Genomic DNA, 21,558 nt, shown 5'->3' with positions numbered 1-21,558 from the left:
AAAGTATCCATCAGCTTTCCATCACCACCCTAGCCCCTCTCCCAGCCCTAAGCAACCACTAATCCACTTCCTGTCTCTGTAGATTTTTTTGCCTATTCTTGGACATTTCATATATATGGAATCATACAATATGTATGTCTGGCTTCTTTCACTTAGCGTGTTTTTGAGGGTCATCCATGTTGTATCATGTATTAGTACTCCATTCTTTTTATTGCCAAATAGTATTCCATTGTCTTAATATTGCATATTTCATTTATCCAGTCATGTCACTATTTTTTCAAAAAAATAAATTTATTTATTTTTGGCTGCGTTGGGCCTTTGTTGCTATGCGCAGGCTTTCTCTAGTGGCGAGCAGGGGCTACTCTTCATTGCGGTGCACGGGCTTCTCATTGTGGTGGCTTCTCTTATTGTGGAGCATGGGCTCTAGGTGCCCAGGCTTCAGTGGTTGTGGCTTGCGGGCTCTAGAGCGCAGGCTCAGTCGTCGTGGTGCACGAGCCTAGCTGCTTTGCAGAGTGTGGGATCTTCCCAGACCAGGGCTCGAACCCGTGTTCCCTGCACTGGCAGGTGGATTTCCAACCACTGTGCCACCAGGGAAGTCCCAGTCATTAGTCACTATTAACAATAATACACCTCCTGTATTTGTTCAGATCGTCTGGGTTTGAATCTCTACTGTACAAGTTCCTAGAGGAATGACTTTTGGTAAATTATAATCTCTCCAAGCTTGGCTCAGTTTCCTCGGTAGTAAATTTGAATAACAAAGGAATCTACCTCATAGAGTATCATGGTTGTACTGTCACGGTAATTATTATTTGTTGAGCACTAAGTATGTGCCAGGCACTTTAGGTATCTAACAGATAGATCTATGATTTACACATTAGGGAACTGAGGTTAGGAGAAGTTAGGTAATCTCCCAGGGTTAAACATCCCCTAAGAAAGTGATGGAGGTAAAATAGAATCACAGGCTGCCTGCAAAGCCTGCACTATTACTGTTAATATCACAGAATAGCAAAGCACTTATCAAGGGCCTTGCAAAGAGAATTTGTTTAGTAAATGATGTAACTATTAAAAAGTGGGGGAAAAAGACATCTGCCATTGTTAATTTTTGGCATATTTCCTTCCAGTCTTTAAGAAATATTTCAAACCATACCAAAATTCCAGAAAATAATAGACATCAACTTTTCACCTCTTTTTTTTTTTTTTTTTTTAAGAACACAAAATTTAGATTAGGTGGCTCTATCTCCCATACCCTTAGGTATTTTTTTCCCTATTCTTATTTTTCCTTAGGTTATTAGAGTCACACCACATCATTTTCCATCTTTTAAATCCTATTTTGAGCATTTCCTTAGCATATCAAGTTATGCTACATGATTTCTCATGGTCACATATATTGATATTATACTGTATGGCTCAAACATGATTTATCAATTCCTCATTGTTGGGTATTTAGGCTGTCTCCCAGCAAAATTATTACACATCGATCTTTCGTCAAGCATCTGATAATTCCCTTTCGACAAATTCCTAGAAAGGCTGGAAGGTCACAGACTGTGCTTGTCATTCAAGCTCTTTGTACTTTCCTGCCAAATAGCTCTGAAGAATGGGAAATGGGAGAAGGGAGGCGGAGATTTTTCCCCCCACTTTTTAGAACGTTTTATTCAATTATAACACACATAGAGAAAAATGCACCTAAGCGTTCAGCTCACTGAATTTTCAGAAACAGAACACACCGCGTACCCAGCACTCAGGTCCTGAAATACAGCATTTCCAGCGGCCCCGGGCCGTCTCGCCCCTTGCCATTGCTACTATTCCCGGGGTGGAATTTTAATGCCGCAAAGGCCTACTAATCCGATTACGTCTTTGGAAATTTACTTTATTCATACTACTTAGATATAACTTAGACCACGAAAACGTGAGCTAAATCCTGTCTGCAAACGCTTAACAGTCTGAAGTCGAGTTGGGCGTAGAGGACTGGGCTCGGACGGCTAGAGAGGCACGCAGGGCTCGCACGGCTAGAGAGGCACGCAGGGCTCGCGGCCCCGCCGGGTCCTCCAGGCTCCCGGTGTGCAGTGCGGCGATCCCGGCGTGCACCGCGGCGCGCCGAGCCGGCTACAGGGAGCTCGGCGTGGACGGTGGGTGCGGCGGCGGGGCTGTGTGGAGCTCCGCGGGTGCTGTCGGCCGGAGGCGAAGAGGCGGGGTCGACATGGAAGTGTAAGTAGCTCGGGGCGCGTCGCTGGGTTTGGGCCGACGCTCACAGCTGGGGACCGCTAGACCCTGGGAGCTGGGAGACATGGGCCTGGGGCGACCCCTCATCGCGGCTTGTGGGGAGGGCGACGGATCGGGAGGCGAGGGAGGAAGAGACTCTCTCTCTGTCCCTCCGAACCTTCGCCCCCACGCCCACCGCGTGCCACTTGTCTCGGCTGCCTTTCATGGTGCCTGTTCCCTCCCTCATCCACTCACTAGCATTGCAGGCGTCAGGGTCGGGAGCCTGGCCCAGTGTTGGAGCGGGGACTTCGAAGGTACAAAGCCCTGGGTCCGGCCTGGAAGTACTTGGAGGAGAGATGGGTAAATGCTGGGATAGAGCTTTGCTTAGGGGCAGTGGGCTCCTTTGGAACCGTAACTCAGAATAGGTGCTGTCCAAGTTTGATGAGAAGCATTTAGCTGTTTGTGTGTGTGTGTGTAGGGAGGGAGTAAAAGCCATTCTAACAGTTTTAACTCCACATGGTCTTTTCCGTGTCTGCTCATGGTACCGGGTGCGAATGGAAGTTTTTGTAGCTACTCTGTATGTGGATTTTTGCACGGTTGACGTTAACTTGTAGGCATACTATATTGTGTTCTCTTTGCCACCGATTATTTAATATTGATATTTTCTTTTATGTTCTTTAGCCTGTTTAATGTCTACATGTACTGTTTTTCAGACTTTTAAAAAAACACTGTATGTATATGTAACTGAAATGAAAGCTTCATGAGACAATGCTGTGTGCAGTACACTCTGATAGTCTCTTTTATTAAAATAGGGTGTAGACCCACTAAATTGATTTTGCAATCCACTAATGGGGTTTAATCTGCAATTTGAAAAACATGCATATTACTCTAGCCCAAGCCATCATTATCAATTTCTCCCTCTTTATTAAGCATTTCCTGTCAGCATACAAACCAGCTTTAATTTATCTATCTTAAAAGAAAAATCCCTTGTCTGTCCCCACATCCATGTCCTCCAGTTGCTCCCTCTCTGCTTCCTGTCACCAGAAAACTTCTTAGAAATGTTGTTTACCCCCTCATTCTCTCAATCATTCTTTTGGGCTTTCATTCTCACCAGTCTACAGAAGTGGGTCTTATGTAGGTTACCTGAGCCTTCCATCTTGTCAAATTCAGAAGTTGATTTTCTGGCCTCAACTTCCTTGATCCCTTAGCAGCAATTGATACAGAAACTCTAGACACCCTCTTGGCTTTGTGACGTGCTCTCTTGGATTTCCTCCTACATCAAGGACTACTTCTCAGTCTTCTTTCCTAGCCCCGCCTTCCTTCCTTGCTTGGCTTCTAAATGTTGAAGTATTTTAGGGCTCAGTCCTGGGACCCTTTCTCTCCACATTCCCTTGGTCATTTTACCCATCTGTATGCAAATGATTCCCCAGAATATATTTCTAGCCCTTTTCTCTTATCCATCCAGTTGCTTAAACCAGAAATCTAGCCCTCTTTCCTCACCGCTAAATCCAGTCCATCAGCCAGTCCTGTCATCTCCACATTCAGAATGTATTTTGAATGCAGCACCATCCCCACTGCTAATTTTGTAGTGCATCATCTCTGGTCCAGATTAAGCAATAGCCTTTGGTTTCCACTCTTGCCCCGCCCCCTCCGTTCTGTTTTCCACACAGCAGCCAAAGTGAATTAAAATATTAATTGGATCAAATCACCCCCTGTGTAAAAACCCTTCATTGCTTTTCTATGTGCTTAGAGGATATCTGCATTCCTTAGTAGAACTACAAGACCCTATGTAACCTCACCCACTCACCAACCTTGTCTCTTGCTACTGTCCCCTCCTCCAAAGAGACACACTTTCCACTGGCAGTCAAGTAATTTCGGTAACTCTCCAAGCCCTTGCATTGCTGTTCCCTCTACCTGGTAGACTTTTCCCCCTGTCCTGCCCACTTCTTATCTTTTTGACAGCTCAGGTTGAGTGTCCTTTTTCTTTTTTTTTTTTTGCGGTACTCGGGCCTCTCACCCTTGTGGCCTCTCCCGTTGCGGAGCACAGGCTCCAGATGCGCAGGCTCAGTGGCCATGGCTTACGGGCCCAGCCGCTTCACGGCATGTGGGATCTTCCCAGATCGGGGCACGAACCCGTGTCCCCTGCATCGGCAGGCGGACTCTCAACCACTGCGCCACCAGGGAAGCCCTGAGTGTCCTTTTTCAATGTTGTTTTTCCTCTTTGGTAAATTCAAAATAAGTCCTGCTTTTTGTCTCTCATAGAACCTTGGTTTACTTTTCCCTTAAATAATTACAAGTTCTGATAATAGATGTATGTTTACATGTCTAGTGTATTGTCTCCCTCTTGAGAGGGTAAGTATCATGAAGGCAGGGACCAGTGTCTGTTCCCCTAGTGCTTAGCAGCGCATCTGGCACACAGTAGCCCTTTGGCAAACACAGTCGGCCTTCCGTATTTGCCGGTTTTATAGTCGTGGGTTTCACATCCACAGACACAGAGGGCTGACTGTACTTGTTGAGTGAAGTAATATAACAATACTTCATTAATTTAATAAATTAATAAAAATTAATATAAATTATTTAGCTAGTTTCCTGATCACTGAGCATATAGATTTTCTGATTTTCCTATGTGAAATGGTTTCAATCAAGAGTTTTTTCTCCTGTATAGTAACCTGTCCACTTCTCCCAAGGAGTCAGTGACTAATCAAGAATTTTGTGGCTAGCAGTTTGTGGGAAAATGAGGTTTTCTGAGGTAGGCATGTGGTTTGGGGGTGGAGGGGCCCCTGGAATGAGACTGTCTGGAGGCCTAATTCTGTTTTTTTTTGGCCCCAGCATGCGGCATGTGGGATCTTAGTTCCCAGACCAGGGATCGAACCCGTGCTCCCTGCCTTGGAAGGGCAGAGGCCTAACCGCTGGACCGCCAGGGAAATCCCTGGAGGCCTAATTCTAGTTCTTGCCTGGTCTCCAGCATGAGGTGTGACCTCTGGCAGTGTGGTCCCTAGGATCTTCAGGAGACCCCTAGGTCTCTGAGAGGGCAAACACATTGTACCTCTGTTAGGCATTCCTAGGACCTGCAGTGAGGAGGCATGGATGGAAAACTCCCCTGAGTTTTTACTTTTTTTTCTTCAATCACTGAGTAACTACCTACTGTGTGAATGATACATATAGATAGATATATACTAGAAGTTTTTTAAAAGTAAGGAATATTTATGCTTTATTTGGTTGAATGATAGACTTTAAAAATAAACACTTTTTGACCATCACATCGGATAAAGGGATACAAAATACTCATAGCAAAATTAAGTATTTATATATTAAGGTATTTGCTGTTTGGCTAACTTTGTCTAATGCCTTGGGACTATTTATATGCCTGGAAAACTTTGTGTTCATCCTTTTATTCTTGAACTTAGTATACATAGTTATGGAAAATGGAGTTTCTTCCACATCATCTTTTTGAGATAATGTCAGAATTTCCTTCTTTTTACAGCTGGAAATACTGAGGTTTAGAGAAGTTAGCTAATAGGTCTTACAGCAATTCAGTAACAGGACTGGAAAGGGGATAATTTGCTAGCTCCCAAGTGAATGCTACAGTTTAAATTGTTCATTGACTTTGAAGGCTGCTCAGTTTTCTTGGACCAGAGTTTAGTTTTTCAGAACAGGACTTGACTCAGTAACATAGGTTAAACATAGGAGAATTTGAGCAATTCTGTTTGTCATTGTGTTCTTAAGAGTTAACTGTGTGGCAGTTAATAGGCACTGTTTGCCTGGGCTTTTTTGTGCATGTGTGAGCCTCTAAGGAAAGTCTGTCAGTAGATCATTTTATTCTGTTTATTCAGAATTTGATTTTCTGAAGTAGTTGTTTGTGTCCATTAAATTGACTCAGCAAGTTAAGCAGATTTTACAGGTTAAATTTCAAATAGCACGTCAGCTTCAGTCAGCTAATTCATTACTTAAGGAATTAAGTGAGTGCCTTCCTGTAAGTATAGATTCAGACAATCTTTAAAATTCACTTGGAAAATTTGCTTTAAACATCTGTAAGTAAAATCAGTACCATTCTAAGTCCTACAGGAGAGTATGAAGTAAAAAACATTGGAGGAGAATGTCCTCAATTACAAGTTACACTAATGTATTTTTTTTTAACTTCATAGAATTCTTTAGTTTTGCATCTCCATTTTTCTCAACTTTTTACCTTGAAAAATTTCAAACCCATGGAACAGTTGCAAAAAGAGCATCTCAAGTACCTTTATATCCTTTACCTGGGGTCACCATTTGTTAACATTTTTGATATATCTGCCTTCCCTTTGTTACACATGCCTGCATTCTCTCTCCACACACACTCTTTACTGAACCAGTTCAGAGTAGTAGATATGTCATTTTATCAGTCTTAAAAAGACATTCTCCTGTGTAACTGCAATACCATCATCACACCCAGGGAACTTAGTGCTGATATTACCACTATTACTAAAATGCAACCTATATTAAAATTTCTCCAATTGTCCTAATAATGTTTTAGCTGGATTTTTTAAAAAAATTGATTCAGGATCCAATCAAGAATCATACATTGCATTTAGTTGTCAAGGTTCTTTAATCTCCTTAACTCTGAGAACAGTTTCTTAGCCTCTTTTTGTGACATTGACATCGTGACAAATGATAGTGATATTTGAAGAATCTAGGCCAGTTGATTTGAAGAAGGTTTCTCAGGTTGGTTTTGTCTGATTATATTCTCATAACTACATTTTTTGACAGGATTGCTATAAGGGATGTTTCCTTCTCAGTGCATCACGTCATCATTATTGGTGCTGTTAAATTGGATAACTTGATTAAGTTGATGTCTGTCAAATCTCACCATATCCTGTTCTCAACAGCCTGCCACTTCGTGGTGGTTACAGTAACTTCTTCAGGATAAAAACTACCTTCAAAAAAAATTTCCCAATACACACAGTTCATTTAGGACTCAATGAAAGGCAGATACTATACTCGTTGACATTTTACTGAATAAAGGAATGCCTAGCATATTTTGGCATTTACTCCATTAGTATTTAGCTGGGTAAAAAAATTATTTATCTTCCTAATAAAAGAATCGGCGAATAAGTCAGCTTCTGCCCCCCAGAATGCAAGGTGCTGTACTTTTTAAACATCCATTGTTCTCCGGGCCCCAAAACACAGGTTCATGAAAATATACATGAAGGAGAGTTCCTTTCCTTCTTTGTATATTGGCTCTAGAAAAGGCAGAAGATGTTCTTTGGATTCTTGCAATTAACAATATTGACTTGGGCAGTGGGGCAGTAATTTGGAAGAGACAAGGACAGATTTCCCAGGGCATGGAATAATCTACATGACAGAGGGGGACTGTGATTTGGAAATGAAGCTGTCACCATGGCACCTGGGATGGATCCACTGGCCTTGAGGAAAAATAACATGTAATTTTTCTCCACCCTGTTCCAGGAAGGGATGTTTTAGTTCCCCTGAATGTTAGTTAGGGCATGAAGGGAGTTGTAATTCAGTTTCAAGCAAAGATAGGAGGAAGCCTTGTGGGCTGACTTCCTGATTAAGTAGGCAAAGATGACATGTGGTTTGATTTGTCATTTTCAATTTTATTTATTTATTTATTAATGGCTGTGTTGTGTCTTCATTGCTGTACGCAGGCTTTCTGTAGTTGAGGCGAGCGGGGGCTACTCTTTGTTGCAGTGCATTAGCTTCTCATTGCTGTGGCTTCTCTTGTTGCGGAACACGGGCTGTAGGTGTGCGGGCTTCAGTAGTTGTGGTGCACGGGCTTAGTTGCTGTGCGGCATGTGGCATCTTCCTGGACCAGGGCTTGAACCTGTGTCCCCTGCATTGGCAGGCGGATTCTTAACCACTGTGCCACCAGGGAAGTGCTGTCATTTTCAGCTTTAAATGAGCCATATCACATACTCTAATTATGCATTATCCTTCCTGTGTTAGGTTCCATTTATTTATTTATTAAAAATTTTAATTAATTAATTTATTTCTGACTGTGTTGGGTCTTTGTTGCTGCACGCAGGCTTTCTCTAGTTGCAGTGAGCAGGGGCTACTCTTTATTGCAGTGCGTGGGCTTCTCATTGCGGTGGCTTCCCTTGTTGCGGAGCACAGGCTCTAGAGGCACGGGCTTCAGTAGTTGTGTCACTCTGGCTCAGTAGTTGTGGCTCACCGGCCATAGAACGCAGGCTCAGTAGTTGTGGTGCACAGGCTTAGTTGCTCCGCGGCATGTGGGATCTTCCCAGACCAGGGCTCAAACCCGTGTCCCCTGAATTGGCAGGCAGATTCTTAACCACTGCGCCACCAGGGAAGTCTCCTAGGTTCCTTTTAAATATGGTGTTCTTTGTGACCTGAGTTCCATTGTGGTCATTTGGGCAAAGCAGCACTTTTGTGAAATCCTGGCTATTTGTTGAATGACTAGTAGCATTTGGTAAGCTTCACGTGCAGATGTGATTAAGTGCTGACATTACTGTGCTGATGACCTAAGGCCTAGGTTGAAGCCTGCGTTAACCACCTGCTTGTTTTGCTTTATTTGTTGACTGGGGAAACCACCCATCTATTTGGCTCATGTTTTTGAAATTTTGTGTCCTCATTTTCATCATATAGCCCCATTCCTAGTTTAAGAACAAACAGTAATCTTTGTTGTACGTTATGTCAAGTCCATACTCCTTCCTGAATTTTTAGGATTCTGCATTACTGGTTTCCATTTGTTCAATCCTGTTTTATTTTTCACAATCCCATAGTTATTGTCCACTTCAGTTAGGCTTTCTACTGTGTGCCCTTGAGCAAGTTTTTAAATCTCTGAGCCTCAGTTTCATCATCTATATAGAAGGAATCATAATAGCTCCTACATCACAGGGTTTTTAATGAGAATTTAAGTGAGGTGATATCTTTTAACAGTAATAGCCTTCGTTTAGGAGAACCTAATAAGTACCAAGAACTGTGTTACACTTTTAAAATTTGTTTTCCTTTCATCCTCAGAACAGCTTTATGAAGTAGGAAGAAGTGGTGGTTGTGGTGGTGGTAGCCCAGGCAGTAGTGATGATAGATGGTATTTATTGAGCACATACTGTGTTCCAGGTACTTTGCATGTTTCAAATCAATCCTGTAACAGTGTTAGAAGGTTGGTACTACAGTTGCCATTTTAATTTTTTTTTTTTTTTTTTTGCGGTACACAGGCCTCTCACTGTTGTGGCCTCTCCCATTGTGGAGCACAGGCTCCTGACGCGCAGGCTCAGCGGCCATGGCTCACGGGCCCAGCCACTCGGCGGCATGTGGGATCCTCCTGGACTGGGGCACGAACCCGTGTCCCCTGCATCGGCAGGCGGACTCTCAACCACTGTACCACCAGGGAAGCCCAACAGTTGCCATTTTATAGATGAGGAAATTTAAGCATAGAGAGGTTAAATAACTTGCCCAAATTCACATAGCTAATGGATGGTGGAGCTGGGTTTAGAATCCAGGCTACATTTCTAGGTACTGGTTATCTGCATTTTTTGTTTTCTATGGGGATGCTTAGCGGGGGTTAATTAACTCACTGGAACTCACATACCTTATAAGTGGCAGAGCTGGAATATGAACCCAGATTTGTCTGATTTCAAAACTGTATTCTTTTAAAATTGAAGTATAGTTGATTTACAGTGTTTCAGGTATACAGCAAAGTGATTCAGCTATACATACATATATTATGTATATATGTATTCTTTTTCAGGTTCTTTTCCATTATAGATTATTACAAGATATTGACTGTAGTTCCGTGTGCTGTACACTATACAGTAGGTCAAAACTGTATTCTTAATTATTATACTGTACTGCCTGCAGATTGTTAAAAACAATAAGTGCTTTCTGATGTAATATTGTAGAATGGATCAGTTGTAATTTAATACACGTCACATTGCTGTGCTCATTCATACATGAAAGGTGACGTTTTGCCTTGATTGACCATTGCCACTGCTCAACATCTGAACTCTACTTGTTGAGTTGATAGAATAGATGAACACCTTGGGAGTTTTGTGGGTATCTGGCAGGATTCCATATGTTGCTGGAATTTCCAGTAGTGATGTTAGTGTTAAGGATCCCATTTCTGGTGATTCAACAGGAGGACTTGGCTGCCCAAAATGTCAATAGCTGATGGAAGGCAGATGGTACTGTAGAGAGGACATGGCTGTGGAATGAGGTGGCACTCTGCTTCTCCAGTTAATTCTAGCACCCTCTGTTTATTGACATCCCCCTACTCCTGTGGTTTTGCCCCCGTGTTCTTCCTGTAACTAACTTCCCCTAGATATCTGACTTCTCAACTTCTGCCTACTTGGACCAGGGATAAGTATAGTATTTTAATCACCTACTTGGTGATGGATGTGTGATATACTGTGGCCGTTAAAAGGAGAGTTTGCTCTGAATTTGTCCATCGCCAGCTAAACCAGTAAGACTTAGGACGTTTCTCAATTTTAGGTTGTAGTCCCCAAATTTCTGAACTGTGCTACTGAATCTTGACAGAGGGATTATTTTGTAGATAATTTAATTCCCACAAAGGGACGTGAGCCCAGACTGATGATAATTTACTTTATTTTGCAGGAAGGATGCCAGCGCTGCGCTGCTCAGTAACTATGAGGTAAATAGCTTTGGACTATTGTGTTTTCCTCTCTGATCGTTTGCCCTTTGCTTCTGAAGATTATTCAGTTAGTTTTGGTTAGAAATGACTGAATTCATTTAGATTTGCCACTTTAAAATAGGAGAGATGGCACCATCTGGTGGACCTTGGAATAGTCTTAGCTTGGTAAATTATATACAGTAATTCAGGGAAGCTGGGAAGCCTTTAGTTTACTGTAGGCAACCTTCTCCAAATCCCAAAGATTTTAGATCTTCATTTGGGATGCCTTCCTGTGATGGAAGCATCAGTTTTGGAACTGTTTCTGTTTGCAGAAGTTTTCCATTAAAATACTTAACGCCCTTTCCTAATTACGACTCTTTAGCTGTAAAATGCTTTTATAAGTTATTGTTTTGATCCTCATAATAGTCTCATAAGTTTTAACACCTTCATTTTGGAAGTGAGAGTTTAGTGACTCACCATTACGAATAATTTAGTAGGAAGTAACAGGTTTGGAATTTGGGGGCTTGAGGATTGGGTTGCTGGGGAAAGAAAGGAAAGAAGTTGGTGAGAGGGAAGAGAGAACATTATTTTTGCCTACCTTCTATTTTGCCTGGGTGTTGTTTGGTACTAGCAAAACTATCTGATAGGTTAACTCCAGGTATAGAAAAAACCATTCATATATTCACTGTCCATTTTTCTTATGCCAGAGTCTAAACTCAGGAAGACTTATAGGAGATTTGAGTCTCCATTTTGTGATATATGTAGAAGGTAGTAGATTTAACCCAGTGGGCCATATTCTTTTCTTCCTAAAGGTTCATCTTAAATGGTTGCTGCTCATAATAGGAAGGAAATGGTTGTTGGTCAAGCCATTGGCTTTTAGGAACCTCCTTCTCCAGCTTAGACTCTGGACAAGGTGTGTAGTGTTTTATCCATTGGGAAAACATTGCATTAATTGGGTCTCATGCCCCTATTTCTGAAAGGAATGACAGGCAGGGGAGGGGTTGCGTTTTATCTAGTCGCTACTGTGTTTATGATCCTATGCTTCTCTCAGTTCTCTGGTATAATCTCTAAAACAGGAGAGAGATTTCCTCCCTGACCCTTCTTAGCACTAATACACATGTGTTTCTACCTTGTGGGGAAAATTTACTTCTAAAGTTATATAGCATTTTTTCTTTCTTTCTTTTTTTTTTTTGTAAACTACTTTTATTGCTTGCTTCATAATTTTTCTTTTCCAGACATAAAATAGATTTTCATGTTAGAGAAGCAAGATCTTTTTTTAAAAGATTATTTATTTATTTATTTTTGGCTGCGTTGGGTCTTCATTGCTGCACACGGGCTTTCTCTAGTTGCGGTAAGCGGGGGCTAATCTTTGTTGCAGTGCGTGGGCTTCTTACTGCAGTGGCTTCTCTTGTTGTGGAGCACAGGCTCTAGGCACTTGGGTTTCAGTAGTTGTGGCTCGCGGGCTCTAGAGTGCAGGCTCAGTAGTTGTGATGCACGGGCTTAGTTGCTCCGCGACGTGGGATCTTCCCGGACCAGGGCTCGAACCCATGTCCCCTGCATTGGCAGGCAGATACTTAACCACTGCTCCACCAGGGAAGCCCTAGAAGCAAGATCTTTTAAAATATATATATATATTTATTTATTTTAGGAAAATTTTTTAAAATTCAGGTACAGTCAGCATACAACATTATATTAGTTTCAAGCATACAACATAATGTTTCGATATTTGTATATATTGCAAAATGATTACCACAATAAGTCTACTTAACATCACTCACCATACATAGTTACATAATTCTTTTTTTCTTGTGTTGAGAACTTTTTAAGATTTAGTCTTTTAGCAACTTTCAAATATGCAATACAGTATTATTAACTGGCATTGCCATGCTGTACATTATATCCCCATGACTTACTTAGTTTATAACTGGAAGTTTGTAACTTCTGACCACCTTCATCCAGTTTGCTTACTCCCCCCGCTGTCTCTGGCAACCATTTGTTCTCTGTATCTATGAGTTTGGTTTCTGGTTTCGGTTTTGGTTTTGGTTTTGTTTTAATTTTTGGCCATGATGCGTGGCATGCGGGAATTTAGTTCCCTGACCAGAGATCGAACCCACGCCCCCTACAGTGGAAGCATGGAGTCTTAACCACTGGACTGCCAGGGAAGTCCCTTTTTTATTTTCCTTTTCTTTTTTAGATTCCACGTATAAGTGATACCATGCAGTATTTGTCTTTCTCTGACTTCTTTCACTTAGCATAATGCCCTCAAGTGCCATTCACGTTGTCACAGATGGCAAGATTTCATTCTTTTTTATGGCTGAATAATATTCCTTTGTATATATATGCCACAGTTTCTTTATCCATTCATCTGTAAATGGACACTTTAGTTTATTTCCTTACCTTGGCTATTGTAAATAATGCTGCAGTGAACATGGGGGTGCATATATCCTTTGAAATTACTGTTTTTGTTTTCTTTGGATAGTTACCCAGAAGTGGAATGGCTGAATCATATGGTAGTTCTATTTTTAATTTTTTGATGATCCTTCATACTGTTTTCCATAGTGGCTGCACCAATTAACATTCCCACCTATAAGTACACAATGGTTTCTTTTTCTCCACATCCTCCTCAATATTTATTTCTTGATTTTTTTTTTTTTTTTTTTTTTTGCAGTACGCGGGCCTCTCACTGTTGTGGCCTCTCCCGCTGCAGAGCACAGGCTCTGGATGCGCAGGCCCAGCGGCCGTGGCTTGTGGGCCCAGCCACTCCATGGCATGTGGGATCCTCCCGGACCAGGGCACGAACCCACGTCCCCTGCATCGGCAGGTGGACTCTCAACCACTGTGCCACCAGGGAGGCCCTTCTTGACTTTTTAATAATAGCCATTCTAACAGGTGTGAGGTGGTAATCTCATTGTGGTTTTGATTTGCATTTCCCTGATGATTAGTGATGTTGAGCATCTTTTCATGTACCTGTTGGCCATCTGTATGTATTCTTTGGAAAAATGCCCATTTTTAAATTAGATTGTTTGTTTGTTTTGCTATGGAGTTGTATGAATTTATATATTTTGGATATTAACCCCTTGTCAGCTATATGATTTGCAGATATTTTCTCCCATTCAGTAGGTTGCATTTTGTTGATGATTTTCTTTGCTGCACAGCAGCTTTTTAGTTTGATGTAGTCCCACTTGTTTATTTTTGCCTTTGTTGTCTTAGCTTTTGGTGTTAAATCCAAAAAGTCATTGCCAAGACCAATGTCAGGGAGGTTACTGCCTATGTTTTCTTCTTGGAGTTTTATGGTTTCAGGTCTTACATCATCAAGTCTTTAATCCATTTTGAGTTAATTTTTGTGTATGGTGTATATAGTGGTCTAGTTTCATTCTTTTGCATGTGGCTGTCCAGTTTTCCTAACACCATTTATTGAGGAGACTATCCTTTCCCATTGTGTATTCTTGGCTCCTTTATCATAAATTAATTGACCATATATGTGTGGATTTATATCTGGGCTCTCTATTCTGTTCCGTTGATCTCTGCATCTGTTTTAGGCCAATACCATACTGTTTTGATTACTATAGCTTTGTAATGTAGTTTGAAACCAGGGAGTGTGATGCCTCCAACTTTGTTCTTCATTCTCAAGATTGCTTTGACTATTCTGGATCTTTTGTGATTCCATACAAATTTTGGGATTATTCTATTTCTGTGAAATATGCATTTGGAATTTTGATGAGAATTGCATTGAACCTGTAGCTTGCTTTGGGTAGTATGGACATTTTAGCAATATTAGTTCTTCCAATGCGTGAACATTTATGTGTGTCTTCTTCAGTTTCTTTCATCAGTGTCTTATAGTTCCACCTTACAGGTCTTTTGCCTCCGTGGTTAAATTTATTCCTAATTTTATCTTTTTTGTTGCAATTATAATAAATAGGATTGTTTTCTTAATTTCTCTTTTAATAGTTTGTTATTAGTGTATAGAAACATAACAGATTCCTGTATGTTGATTTTGTATCCTGCATCTTTACTGAATTCATTTATTCTAACAGTTTTTTGGTGGAGTCTTCAGGGATTTCTATAAGTAATACCATGTCATCTGTAAATAGTGACAGTTTTACTTTTTCCTTTCCCATTTGGATGGCTAAATTTTATTCCTTTTCTTGCCTAATTGCCCTGGCTAGGACTTCCAATACTATGTTGAATAAAAGAGGCAAGAGTGGGCACCGTTGCCTTATTCCTGATCTTAGAGAAGCTTTTAGCTTTTCACTGTGGAGTATGATGTTAGCTCTGGGCTTATCATGTATAGCCTTTATTATGTTGAGGTATGTTTCGTCTATACCCACTTTGTTTAGAGTTTTGATCATAGATGTTGAATTTTGTCAAATGCTTTTTCTGCATCTATTGAGATGATCATATTATAGAAAAATTTACTTTCAAATACTTAGAATATTATTTTTGAGAGCTGAGGAGATCAGTTATATGGTGTGTGTTGGTAGGAAACACTTGAAATAGTTTATGTAAACAAATGAATTTGCACTATTTGACTTAGATAAAAGAGCATTTTTATTTTATTATTATTTTTAAATTTTATTTTAATTAATTAATTAATTAGGGCTGCGTTGGGTCTTTGTTGCTTTGCGCGGGCTTTCTCTAGTTGTGGCGAGTGGGAGCTACTCTTCATTGCAGTGCACTGGCTTCTCATTGTGGTGGCTTCTCTTGTGGAGCACGGACTCTAGGCACACGGGCTTCAGTAGCTGTGGCACGTGGGCTCAGTAGTTGTGGCTCATGGCCTCTAGAGCACAGGCTCAGTAGTTGTGGCGCACAGGCTTAGTTGCTCCGTTGGATGTGGGATCTTCCCAGACCAGGGCTCGAACCTTTGTCCCCTGAATTGGCAGGCAGATTCTTAACCACTGTGCCACCCGGGAAGCCCAAGAGAATTTTTAAAAAGTCACATTCTTCTCAGACTTATTTGCTCTAATTCAAGAGTTTGGGGGAGGGCTTATGAGAAGAAAAGAGATATTATTCTCTTTATCTTTTAAAATCATTGACCTTGGAATAGATACATTTCTCAAATTTATTTATGGAAATCTTTTGTATATCTCTTCCTAGGTGTTCCAGTTACTAACTGATATGAAAGAGCAGCGTAAAGAAAGTGGAAAGAATAAACACAGTTCTGGGCAACAGAACTTGAATACTATCACGTATGAAGTAAGCCTAGGTTTTTGGAAGGTCTACCCAAACTACCATTGAAGGGGGTTGGTTTATTTTGCTGATGACTGGCCACCGAATCATGAGTACCTATTATCTGATTTGAGTAGGTTTACTGTAACCCAGTTTTTATCTTGTTTATAGAAGTGGAAAGAGTTTGGCCAATTGCGAGTGTTAACCAATTGCAAAGTCAGAGGAGAGAATAATTAAAAGTCTACCATCACTTCTAATACCAACTGCAAGGCGGGGAGCCCCACGACCACCCTCAGGTTCAATAATTCACTGGAAGTACTCATGGAACTTGCTAAAAGCTATTATATTCACCGGTGCAGGTTATTACAAGGAAAAGATACAGATTAAATTTGGCCAAGGGAAGAAGCAAATGGGGCAGGTGCCAGGAGAAATACCAAATGCAGAGCTTCCATTGTTCTCTAATGTGGAGTCAGAGCACATTGCTCTTGAAATCAGTGTGTGTTAATACACACAGAATATTGCCAAGCAAGGAAGCTCGGCCAAGCTTTGGTGTCCAGAATTTTTATTGGGGCTCCATTACCTAGGCATGATTGAATGATTGATTGCCTGTGTAATTCATGTTAGCCTCCAGGTCTACTGATACTGCATGACCCGAAGCCCCTACTCTAAGTCACATTGTTAAGACCATCCAGTAGGACATAAGGCCCCCAGGCAAAGATACTCCTATTAGATATAATGTTCCAGGAGTATGGAGATTACCTCCCAGAAGCTGAGGGCAAAGTCCAAACTCTCTGTTTTAGCGAAACCAAATTCTTTATTACAGAGAAAGTGATACTTTTTATGGTAGAAAACTTAGAAAGTACAAAAAAGCATAAAGAAGAAATCAAAAGTAATTCATAATCTTAATATCTAGTTGATAGTTTGTTGCATTCTCTCCCAGTCTTATGCTTAAGCTGTTGTATTTGTTATATGATGTTTGATTTTTGTATCTGTCATTTTGTTTTTTCTTGTTATTTGCTTTCAATTTTGATTTTGTCTTTAAAGAGGTTTAGATTTAACTCTTTTTAAATTTATCTTTTCAAAGACATTTTTAAACTTGCATTAAGGTATCATAATCTCTTTTAAGGAAAACGAGGAATTTAACACTTTTGTCACCATTCCTTCCCATCTGATTTTTTTCATTTAATTGTGTGTTTAGAACCCTACAGTTCATTTATTCATTTGTGTTCTTTCACATTATATAGTTCATCTCTTTCAAAGAAGAAAAAAAAAGATGGTTGGTAATTAGTTTTATACACATTTCAAACTATCAAGCACCCTTAACTACACAGTTAATTCGTTTATGCTCACTATCACTCTATTAATTTTTTTAAATTTAATTAATTAATTTATTTTTGGCTGAATCGGTTCTTTGTTTCTGCACGTGGGCTTTCTCTAGTTGCAGCGAGTGGGGGCTACTCTTCATTGTGGTGCACGGACCTCTCATTGCGGTGGCTTCTGTTGTGGAGCATGGGCTCTAGGCACACAAGCTTCAGTAGTTGTGGAGCACAGGCTCTAGAGCACAGGCTCAGTAGTTGTGGACCACGGACTTAGTTGCTCTGTGGCACGTGGGATCTTCCCTGACCAGGGATGGAACCCATGTCCCCTGCACTGGCAGGCAGATTCTTAACTACTGCACCACCAGGGAAGTCCCCACTCTATTAATTCTTAAGTTCTTGCTTTTAATTTTTGGTGCCTTAAGGAAAGTTACTTTGGTAATAAATGTGCCCTTCTCATTTCGTGATACAGAGTACATGGTATCAGTGTCTTATTACTGATGCTGTTAACTTTGATCACTTGGTTAAGGTGGTGTCTGCCTGGTTTCTTCACTGTAAAGTTACTGTTTTTCCATTTCCATATTCTGTTAATTAGCAAAGACTCACCTAGTCCAGCCCACATACCAGGGGAAGGGGAATAGGCTTCATCTCTTAAGGGAGGGATATTAAAGAATTTGAGGACACACATTAAAACTAGCACAGTAATTAATAAATATTTTGGGGAAGCTGCTTTGAGACTATGCAAATATCCTACTTCTTAAGCTTTTGCCGATTAATTTTAGTATTCATTGGTGGATCCTTCCTGCAGTAATTATTCCTATGGTGCGATTGCCTAATGGTGATTTATTTCCCTCATTCTTTCTATGTTTAATTGTTAGAATTCTTTGTAAGAAAGAATTGTTCCTTCTAATCCATTTATTGGGTCATTTATATATGGACTTATGGCTATTTATTTATTCTTTGGGTTCCCTGTCTATAAAAAATTGATACATGATAACACAGTTGTCAGACTGAGTTTTTTCTTTAAGATCAGAAAAGCTTTATTCTAAAATTTCAGTAATCTTTTTGTTCTAGCTACTGGTTTTATTTTTGAGGAATTCCTATTATATGAAGATTGACTCTGCTGAAGGCATTTGTTTTACAAAAGATTTTTGAAGCAAAATTTTAGAATACTAAATTATAGCCATTGCCTTCTCTTTTTGTCATTTGGGGTTGTTTGTCTTATGCTTGCCTTTCCCTTTTTTTTTTTTTTGTAGACATTAAAATACATATCAAAAACACCATGCAGGCACCAGAGTCCTGAGATTGTGAGAGAATTTCTCACAGCAGTGAAAAGCCACAAGTTAACCAAGTAAGTAAAAATAATCTTAAGTGGGAAAAGACTGACACATAATGAAAATGATAGCTTATAAAAGTCATCCTCAGCAACTGTGTATTTATATTAGGTTGGGTTTTGAATTGTAATCAGTACACAGGGCGTAGGGTCATGGTATTGTATAAATTGATTGATTGATTGATTGATTGCTGCTTTGGGTCTTTGTTGCTGTGCGTGGGCGTCTCATTGTAGTGGCTTCTCTTGTTGTGGAGCATGGGCTCTAGGCTCGTGGGCTCTAGAGCACAGGCTCAGTAGTTGTGGTGCACGGGCTTAGCTGCTCCGCGGCATGTGGGATATTCCTGGATCAGGGATCGAACCTGTGTCCCCTGCATTGGCAGGCGGATTCTCACTGCGCCACCAGGGAAGTCCCAGGGTCATGGTACTGTAGATGAAACAACTGAGACTTAGGCACTGGGATCCTTCTAGAGCCAGAAACAGAATGTAGTGGGCTTTTTAATCTCAAAAATCTTTCCCAAAAATCTTCCCATAACCCCTTCCCAGCATTCAGACTAAATTGGTTGAAAAATGGGATTCACAAATTGAAGTGCTTTTTGTAAAGTTGATGAATTAAGTCATTTGACATTTGTGTTTGTTTGGGGCAAAAATGGCTTGATAATATTCTGTCTGCTCTTCTAGTGCCCATTTACTTTCTTGGTGACTTTCTTGAATAAGTTAAGTTTGTAGGAATTAAAAACATTAAGAATTAGATCAAAAGTTTCCATGAGAAGAGAACTAGCCCATGTCTTTTAGAATTGACACTAGAGCTGATAAATCCAAAAAGCTTTTGTCACTCATTGAGAATAATAATTTTCTTTTGGAGGAAACATTTGGTGTTAGTTCAGGTGCACAGTTGATACACTATCAGTAAACTAAGTGCCCTTCTCCCCTTGCCTCTCTTCTCTAAATGAACTCTGAAGACAAACATCTTTCAAATATGTGCATATGTGTGCTTGTGTGTATGTGTACAGTTTGTTTTATTTTTGTGAGAAAATACACATAATATAAAATTTACCATCTTAACCATTTTTTTAAATTTATTAATTTTTTTTGGCTGCGTTGGGTCTTTGTTGCAGTGCGCAGGCTTTTCATTGCAGTGGCTTCTCTTGTTGCGGAGCACAGGCTCTAGGCGCATGGACTTCAGTAGTTGTGACACATGGGCTCAGTAGTTGCGGCTTGCAGGCTCTAGAGCGCAGGCTTAGTAGTTGAGGTGCATGGGCTTAGTTGCTCTGTGGCATGTGGCATCTTCCTGGACCAGGGCTCGAACCTGTGTCTCCTGCATTGGCAGGCGGATTCTTAACCACTGTGCCACCAGGGAAGCCCTACCATCTTAACCACTTTTTTTTTTTTTTTTTGCAGTACGCGGGCCTGTCACTGCTGTGGCCTCTCCCGTTGTGGAGCACAGGCTCCGCACGCGCAGGCTCAGCGGCCATGGCTCATGGGCCCAGCCGCTCCGTGGCATGTGGGATCTTCCCGGACCGGGGCACAAACCCGTGTCCCCTGCATCGGCAGGCGGACTCTCAACCACTGCACCACCAGGGAAGCCCCTTAACCACTTTTAAGTCTACAGTTCATCTGTATTAAGTATAGTGTTCACATTGTGTGTAACCAATACCCAGATTTCTTTTTTTTTTAATTTATTTGGTTGTGCTGGGTCTTTGTTGCAGCAGGCGGGCTCCTTAGTTGCTGCTCGCAGGCTCCTTAGTTGCAGCATGCGAACTCTTAGTTGCGGCACGCATGTGGGATCTAGTTCCGTGACCAGGGATCGAACCTGGGCCCCTTGCATTGGGAGAGTGGAGTCTTCACCATTGTGCCACCAGGGAAGTCCCCAGAACTTTTTAAATCTTACAAAACAATCTGTATACCATTAAACAACTCCCCATTTCCTGCTCTCCCCAGCCCCTGGCACCACCACTCTGTTTTCTATTTCTGTGGATTTGACTATTCTATAGACCTAATGTAATTAGAATCATATAGTATTTGTCTTAAAAAAAAGTCTGAATATTATTTAATATTATTATCTTTTTTTTTTAACCATTTTTAAGTGTGTAATTCAGTGGCATTAGATATATTTAATTGTTTTACATCTCTGCCATCCATCCACAGGACAGTTTTTCATCATGCAAAACTAAAACTCTATACCCGTTAAACAATGACTCCCCATATTCCACATCCTCTAGCCCTGGTAACCACCAATTTGCTTTATGTCTCATGAATTTGTCCACTTTAAGTACCTCATATGAGAATCATACAGTATTTTTTATTTTGTGACTGGCTTGTTTCATTTATTATGTCTTCAAGGTTCATTGATATTGTAGTATGTGTCAGATTTTCCTCCCTTTTGAAGTCTGCATAGTATTACATTTTATGTATATATGACATTTTGTTTATTCATTTATCAACTGATGTATACCTGGGTTGTTTCCACCTTTCGGCTGTTGCACATAATGATGCTGCTATGAACATGATGTACAAATATCTCTTTTGAGACCCAGCATTCAGTTCTTTTGAGTATATACCCAGAAGCCAAGTTTGCTGGATCTTATGATAATTCTATTTTTAATTTTTTGAGGAACTGCCATACTGTTTTCCATAGTGTCTGCTCCATTTTACATTCCCACAAACAGTGCACAAGGGTTCTAATTTCTCCACATCCTCGTCAACACTTCTTATTTTATTTTCTCCCTTTTGTTACAGTTGTTGTATTTATTACATCTATATATGTTGAAAATAGTGTTTAGCAGTGTTTTATTACTTACATTCTATACTTCTACATATTTTAAAGAACATAAGAGGACAAAAACAGTCTTTTATATTTACCCAGAATTTTGCTATTTCTTTTGCTCTTCATTCATTCCTGTTCCATGTTTACTTTTTATCATTCAGCCTGAAGAACTTCCTCTATCGTTCTTTTAGAACAG

The 21,558-nt window shown here is 40.5% G+C and overlaps 2 protein-coding genes across 7 annotated transcripts in view; one reads left to right on the top strand and one right to left on the bottom strand.

The window, feature by feature from the left end:
• SEPTIN14 (septin 14) overlaps positions 1–21,558 on the bottom strand; it is a gene marked incomplete at both ends in the record, with an annotated part of 563,121 nt that overhangs the window by 390,077 nt on the left and 151,486 nt on the right. The gene's annotated exons all lie outside the window — the stretch shown is intronic.
• CRCP (CGRP receptor component) overlaps positions 1–21,558 on the top strand; it is an 80,995-nt gene that overhangs the window by 36,420 nt on the left and 23,017 nt on the right. The window contains exons 1-4 of one of the 6 annotated variants that reach the window (XM_081256136.1): positions 2,083–2,205; positions 10,768–10,804; positions 15,878–15,976; positions 18,522–18,616. In XM_081256136.1, the coding sequence (XP_081112262.1) occupies positions 2,198–2,205; positions 10,768–10,804; positions 15,878–15,976; positions 18,522–18,616 (239 nt within the window). In that variant the 5' untranslated portion in view covers positions 2,083–2,197. Of the gene's footprint in view, positions 1–2,082; positions 2,206–9,948; positions 9,969–10,767; positions 10,805–15,877; positions 15,977–18,521; positions 18,617–21,558 lie in introns of those variants that run through there. The other 5 variants (XM_081256137.1, XM_081256135.1, XM_081256139.1 and 2 more) reach the window with 5 other exon arrangements.

The sequence above is a fragment of the Mesoplodon bidens genome, assembly GCF_964165515.1.
Source record: "Mesoplodon bidens genome assembly, chromosome: 15".
Lineage (NCBI taxonomy): Eukaryota > Metazoa > Chordata > Mammalia > Artiodactyla > Ziphiidae > Mesoplodon > Mesoplodon bidens.
The sequence above is the reverse complement of the archived record's forward strand: the minus strand, read 5'-3'. Positions and strand labels throughout refer to the sequence as shown.